At 47.3% G+C, this 7,193-nt stretch overlaps 1 protein-coding gene across 1 annotated transcript; it reads left to right on the top strand.

The window, feature by feature from the left end:
* Window positions 1–3: 3 nt before the first annotated feature.
* Window positions 4–6,975, top strand: LOC111261189 (uncharacterized). Its single transcript, XM_086968600.1, has 3 exons — window positions 4–5,840; window positions 6,144–6,277; window positions 6,630–6,975. The coding sequence occupies exons 1-3, from the start codon at window positions 5,820–5,822 to the stop codon at window positions 6,796–6,798; spliced, it is 324 nt and encodes a 107-aa protein (XP_086824726.1). The 5' UTR covers window positions 4–5,819; the 3' UTR covers window positions 6,799–6,975.
* The last annotated feature ends 218 nt before the right edge of the window (window positions 6,976–7,193 follow it).

The raw sequence follows: 7,193 nt of genomic DNA, 5'->3' as shown, positions 1-7,193 counted from the left end.
TATATATTAGTCATTTCCTACAAAAAAATATCGTTAAAATACATACAGATTTACAATTTGGCGGACAGCGGATATAAGATCTCAAAGTTGTATACTTATTGTATCAGTTATAATAGTATGTAGAAACAGTCAACTGCCATATATACATATATATATATGCTGTTGCGTAGAAACATAGTTGGTCTAAGCCAGAAGAAAGACATGTTAGCTCGCGGAAGGTATCTCGTTCCCAAATCTGTTATTATTTCGAAAAAACAGAGCTAGTAAAAGGCTCGGTACACATCTCTTATAAGAAATAACTTGAACATTATCGATGAAAACATAACCAATAGCCCACACATTTTTTATGCCACCATCATCACTACAGCCATCAGCACAACCAGATGTTCCCCTGTTTTGGTTAAATCAGTTGACGCTGTGCGTGGCCCCCTTTACGTTGGTGCTCACGTGATCATATGTTCGTTCTGTCACTCGTCGTCAGACGCAAGTATATCTTTGTTTTCTATTTTTTTTTTACCTTGCTATTTATTAATGGGGCATTTTGATTTTATTCCATGTTTCCTACTGTTGACCATATTTGTTCTCTGTTTTTTTTTTGTTTTTTTTTTTTTTAATTATCTTCGTTAAAAACATCTATTTGGATTTGTTTCCTGTCTTTGTCTTTCAGTGTTAGCTTATAAGAGGTGTTCTTGTTTCTCTCCGCAATACAATTCAATCTGTTAACTTACTTTGTGAAGTTCTCTACCTACGTTTGGTTGAACACGGTGTTAGGTAACCCGTCGCAACAATGTTTATTGACTTCTTGATGGTGTTTTAGGACCCTTTTTCTACAAATGTCCATTGCTGGAATGTAAATGACTGTTGTTTGAATTAAGAATAACCTGGTAGTGATGCATTTCTAGTGAATGTCGTCTCTTGCAAACGAAATTACGCACACATATGTGTTTGTATAATATATAGCAATAATAATTGGCAGATAAGGCAGAGGATAGTGTTTCTGTTCTAGCGAATGTTATGGCGACCTTTTATCAAATGTAACTTTCTCTATCGTCAAAGCTTTTTGAGTGTCTACCGATAAATGTCTTGCCGATGGTAAAATAAAATCTTTTAGAGTATTTATATATCCAGACTTTTCTCGTTGTATCAAATAAATCGACCTGCCTGTCTGCCTGGTTGGCTGGCTTTCTACTAATCGAGATACAGACGAAGACGGCAGCGGTATGAAGCAACAGCGAATCCATTCGCTACCGCCGCCGCTGCTGCTGTTCGGAGGATTCAAACGGCATCCTCCTGTTGGCAACGGTGCGTTTGCCAAGCAAGACGAGGGGGATGAAATAAACAAGAAACAAATCCAAAAGATTCTCCCCCCCGAGTGGTTGACGGCTGTCGCCGTCGCCGCCGCCGCCGCCGCCGCCGCTGTCCATCACTACACACCGCAGCGTCGACTGGGCGTTCTACTATTTTCGGTCGGGATCTGTGGCTGTTGTCTGTTGATCTTCCTGCTATCGCACTCTGCGCTGGCGGTTCTGCGTTTGGCGTTGTAACTTTTGCTTGCCCTCGACAGATGGAGTGGTGCAGCTCGTGCGTACTATCATTGCTACCGATGTGTGGCTGACACGGCTCTTGGCGGCGACTGGCACCAACACGCAAACACATGGCAACTTAACAGAATGCACCACAGGGGCAGGTGGCTGCCACAGAGTCTATGCAACAGAAACAACGATAGTGAACTTTGTTGTTGCTGCCGCGCTCGCTGTTGCTTTCGTTCGAATCGCCGTTGTCATTGTAGCTACTAGCATCGGCGCTAACGTCATCGCGATTGAGAAGGCTGCTACGAAACAGGGGTACAGAGCTCTGATAATGCTAGCACAAAAAGGAACTGCTTGCTTCTCTCTTCCCTGCGCTGCCACCGTCTGCGCCGTGAGCCTCTGTCCTTCCTCCGTCGTAGATGTATCTCGTCCCCATTCTCCTTATTTGCTCCAATCACTGCCGTTGTTCGCCGGGACAAAGCTGACTAGATTGCTCAGTGTCTCGCTCCTCGAGGGGTGTTGCCGCTAGCAAGATACTCGCATTTGGCTGGCGACGGCGCTGCGTGCACAACAGTGACGTTTGGCGGTGCCTGCTGAAGCCATCAGCAGGCCAGCGCCAGTCATAGGGCAGGCAAGCCGTGGCTTTTATGTGTGTGTGTTGTCGTTCTTGCTGTCGCCGCTGCCGTTGACTAACTCGGTATCGCGACTGTCTGTTGCCGGCATGGACTCCGCCCGTCTGCTCCGTTCTACATTGCTGCTACTATTACTACTACTGCTGCTGCTGCTGCTACGACTTTACGGATAGTCAAAGCAACCAAGAAAGGGGCAAGCACAGGCAACGCTACCTGATAACGACAGTCCATTAACTGAATATGGGCATGGAGGGGCCAACAGCGGATAACAAAGGTTCAGCCAATGGAGAAGCAAAAGAATGGGAGAAGAGAGATCGAACGACCGGTCAGCAGATGGGGTATCGGGAACAAGGCTAGCTGATTGGTACTATTCGCTGGTACCATTCCGTTTCTCATGGTTCTCCTCCGAAGGTGCGCTATCGGCTACTCCTCATCGATCGTGTTGACTGTCCATAGCTACCAGCATTGACTTTAGCCAGCGACGTCCGGGGCAGCGGCGTGCATCAACGTAAACTGTGCTGGTTGACAGGAAGACGAATTGGGCTTAACGTCGGGCACCAGTCGCCGTTGCTGCCACTTCCATCATCATCATCATCCGCAGCAACAGCGATGATTGTGTCGGTCCGGCTGTACATGGTATGTTGGAATGCTATTTTCGAATGAGAGCGCGGCGCTCGTAGTAATTCTTCTTAAGCGTCGCCGCCTCGTCGCGCGGTTGTGCCTGCAGCCCCGTCGTTACAGTTTGCTCAAAAGTTCAAGCTGAAGCTGTTTGACGGCAGTGGCAGCAGCAGCAGCAATTGCTGCAGTAACAGTGGCCGCGTGGTGGGATGGAACAATCGTACGGTTGAGTAGCGACGGAGGCCAGGGGCACCGGAGGTGGTTGAACTCTTTGGGGTAGGCCCTCATCGGTTCGTCTGCCGTTTGCTTGCTCCTTTTATGGATCTGTTATCTACGAGTTGCCTCGTTGTGAACTGTAGAGGCGGCACATGCAGGCACCAGCCGGCGTCCCCCAACCAGCAACGGCGAGCAATAGCGACCTCCGCTCAAAAGTGTGTCTGCCATCACGATATCTGGCAGAAGAGGTGCTTACGGCCAACAATGCCGGAGTTACAATGCCGTAGCCACAGCTACTAACGCTGACGGCATCGGTGGGGCACCCCAAACCGACCGGAAGCAATCCACCACAGGACCAGCAAAGGCAATCAACGCCAGCGAACACAACGACATCAGAACATATGTACCGTAAGTACGTTCTTCATATACCCGAAGGTGCCCCCCTGGTTTCGAACGCCGGTGCGCTGACTGGCGTCAGTTGTTGGGGTTTAACGGAAGGATTACTGCCTTAACTGGCGATATGTTCAGATCGCGAATAGTTCGTCGCCCTGGTCGAGCAGTTGTGCATATGAAAATATGCCGTAGATGTGTCTGTTTGTTTGAACACTCTGCAAAAGTGGCGCGTTCCTGTGTACTAAACTGCTTTTCGCTTGACCTTTCGCGTATTCCTCAGTCTACTATTATTGAGGCTTTGTAACTTGCACAACTTCCAAGAAGATATCAATAGCCGTTTTCCTATTGAACGAGTTTTAGGCGCCCCCCAAAGGTTCGTTGAGCTTCCTTTATTTTCTTGAGCAGGTCCTTGTGAATAACCAATGATTTTTTCTTCAGTTCTACATAAACCTCGTTTATTGGACATAGAATCATGCCCCCGAATTAGTCTGCGAATTGGACATTGAGCATTTTCCCGTTTCGTCTGATGTTCTTTGGCGTCTTCCCATGAAAGACTAAGAGACGTCTTGAGACTGATATCCATTTGGAGGAGAGGCTCTTGTCGATGGCGGCCTCCGCTATTATATCCAACTGCTCATCCCTTGTTCCCCCTGCCCCTTTGCCCTCCTCCCGACTTCTCCACATTTTGTCCCTATTGAAATGTGTTATCTCCTCGCCGCTGGCATTTGGTGACAAGATAAAGCCGAGAAGCACTTATGTACTCTACGATTACTCTGACTCGGTGTGCGCCTCATGCATAAGGGGTGGACAAGACGCGCGAAACTGCTGCACGAAGTAGAAATATTGTCGCTCCCTTCGGTCGTAGCTACTAGCGTGGCTAGCTCTGCTTTGTAATCGATACGTAATGACGTTCACTATATGAAAATACGTAATAATCGGACCTTGCTAACGTGAAACAGTCACACATACCACTTTTCGCCATGTTGGCGCGAGCGTGTCGGCTGTGCTATTCCGTTTCCCGTCACGAATCTCCGTGGACCGTAGAGGCCGCATAACGCAGCAACGCTGTTGGTCAGCTCACGTTGCTTACTTAGTCTGTTGCGCATGGTGCGGCATTTCATCAGGCAATTTACAATCTCTGAGTACGTGGCCTCTCTTGGCAGTAACGGGGCAGCGGCGATCGCCGCACACGCTCGTCGTGATTATTGTTGTGTCGCTATTGTCGGAACCGCTTTTGTGTCTGCTGCTCGTAGTCGTACCAATATTCTTTTCTGCCTTTTTTTAGCTAGTGTGCTACCGATAACCCACCGTTTCGTTCGTAGCGACTTCCTGTAACCCCTCAACATATACCGTGTGACAGGAGGCAAAGTGCAGACATGTTGCGTTAGTCGTCAGTGATCGCAAGTCGGCGTTCGTTTCTGTGTGCAGCGACGAATAGACAACCTTGTAATTGGCTACTACCTACTTATCCTGCTGCTACTACTGCTGCTGCTGCTGCTGCTGCTGCTGCGTATCTTATCCTGAAACGCTCCTGCTATATTCGTGTTCTTAGTGCTCTCCGGTCTGCAGAGAGCGCGGTCATCCGCATTCACCGCTGGCCCATGTCATCCGGTTATCAGGCCCTGTCTGCCCGCAGCATAGAAAATAAGCGCGCGAGATCGTCGTCTCCGTCTCGCCGGTCCCTCGTGGCTTTCAGACGGAACCGCCAACAGACAAGCAAGCTCACAGAAGAAGAAGAACGAGATAAATAAACAGATACACAATACTCGAGTCAAACGTTGGGACTGGTTTTTAAGTCACATTTCGAGACTTGGCGAGCGAGAAAGTTTTGTCAGGGTCGTAAGAGAATCTCATTGCCGGACTACAATCAATGACTAGTTGTAGCCATCCGAATAGAATTGTGTAGAAAGAATAGACCAGACGGCAGAATAGGTTAACACTATCCCTCGCCCGGACGTATAACAGTCAGCCGAAACTAACTCGAGGTCCAACACGTTTCTGTGTTGTGGCGATCTGTGATTTTCTTCTGTCCTTCTCTGTTGTCGTGTACGGATATCGGTGTGAACGTCTGATTATTGTTTATGGCCGCCGTTGTTTTCGCCGTTGTCGTTGTCGTCGTCATCGTCGTCGTCGTCGTCGTCGTCGTCGTCGTCGTCGTCGTCGTGAACGTCTACTGTGCGTGAATGCGGTTGTGCGATGTGCGGACCTGGGGGACGCGTGTTCTGGCGTTTTGTGCGTGCATCGTCGTCTGCCCCGTGGCTATGTTCCGTATATGTAAACTACAGGTACAGTCAAGAGGGAGTCTGTTAACACGGATTCGGATCAGGGGGTTATCCTCAATGCGAACACGATCAAGAAGGAGATAGTCGATGAGGTCGAGGATGGAAACGTTGATGAATTTATCACTCGATACAATAGCTACCTCAATTCAATGCAAAGCGCGAAGGGAAAGGTTAGTATCTCCGTATGTTTGAGTCCAAACTGTTACCTATTAGTTTGTATTAATTGAACCGTCGATGTTTAGCAAATAACAGCTAAGTTTAACTCATTACGACAATACCTCACAATAATATATTGAAGTTCGTTGCGCATACATATTTAATTATACAAGTGCTGCCGTCGCCTGCATTGGTTCTCTGGTGACGGCAGGCCTACACAATGTACGTAGTTTTAGCCCAACCCTCGTAATTTTCAATCGTTCGCAACTTAAAATCGTCAACATTTTATAAGAGTCATAACTTCCTTTCGATCGCAGTTGGATCTTGGGCAAATGAGTCGGCCGGGCACTCAGGTACCTACGGATAATCAGTGCCCCATCTGTAAAAAGTCCTACTCAACGAAGCATTCAATGAGACGACATATGCTCATGCATAAACCCTTCAATAGGAGGTAAGTGCGAACAATTTTCATCATCACTACGGCCATGGGTAATATCAATAGTAAGAGAAATCAAAACAACGTTGGTGGAATTAGATCGTGTCTGCACTATCCCATTGTGTAAATACAAATTTGTTAATGATCAACATTTTTTTTGGCCATGACCAACGTACTATAGATGAAGCTTGACGTCACACTATATTACAGACATACAAGGCTGAATACTAACAAATTAAGTATTCAGTATATCTTATAGTGTGTGCTGAAATAGCATTGCCTATCGAATAACGTGACTTTCTCCTTTGCATATGGTGTTGTTCCTTTTCTTTTCCCCTTTTTGATGCTGAATACGGAATATGATCAGGTTCGAGTGCGTGATCTGTCAAAAAATGTTCAATTGGCCTGGAAACCTGCGCACACATCTTCAGACTATCCACCAGATGCGACCAGAGGATTTCGAGTTCAAAAACTACAAATTCCCTGAGCCTGAAGAGATTATTATGGAGGCCGAGGCAGCTGGTGGTAATCAGTGATCAGTGTTATTATGTCCCCCGCAATCGGCTACAACAATGAATCTAACTGCTACCGTTGCTATTGACGTAGCTGTGACTACAAAATGCGGCTACTGATAGGCAAGTACTCATTGCGCGGTAAAAGGAATCGATGGGATGCCCAGCCGCAGTAACACAAATGCTCCGCAGAAACCCAAAGGAGAGACCATTAGAAAACATACGAAAAGCGCCAAACACCAACCGAAATGCGAGAGAATTGGCGGAAGCGAGACAATGAGAGGAACAAAGTGAAGGCAGAAAACGCGGAAAGACAAGTTACACATATTGGAATTGGTGTGCCACAAGGACGGGCGGCACATTCACCAAGAGCGGTGTCAAGATGAGATAGTTGCTTCAGAACTTTGCCTTTATATATA

This window comes from Varroa jacobsoni, unplaced genomic scaffold, assembly GCF_002532875.2.
Source record: "Varroa jacobsoni isolate VJ856 unplaced genomic scaffold, vjacob_1.0 scaffold_531, whole genome shotgun sequence".
Classification (NCBI taxonomy): domain Eukaryota; kingdom Metazoa; phylum Arthropoda; class Arachnida; order Mesostigmata; family Varroidae; genus Varroa; species Varroa jacobsoni.
Note: the sequence above shows the minus strand (reverse complement) of the source record. Positions and strands in the feature narration are given on the sequence as shown.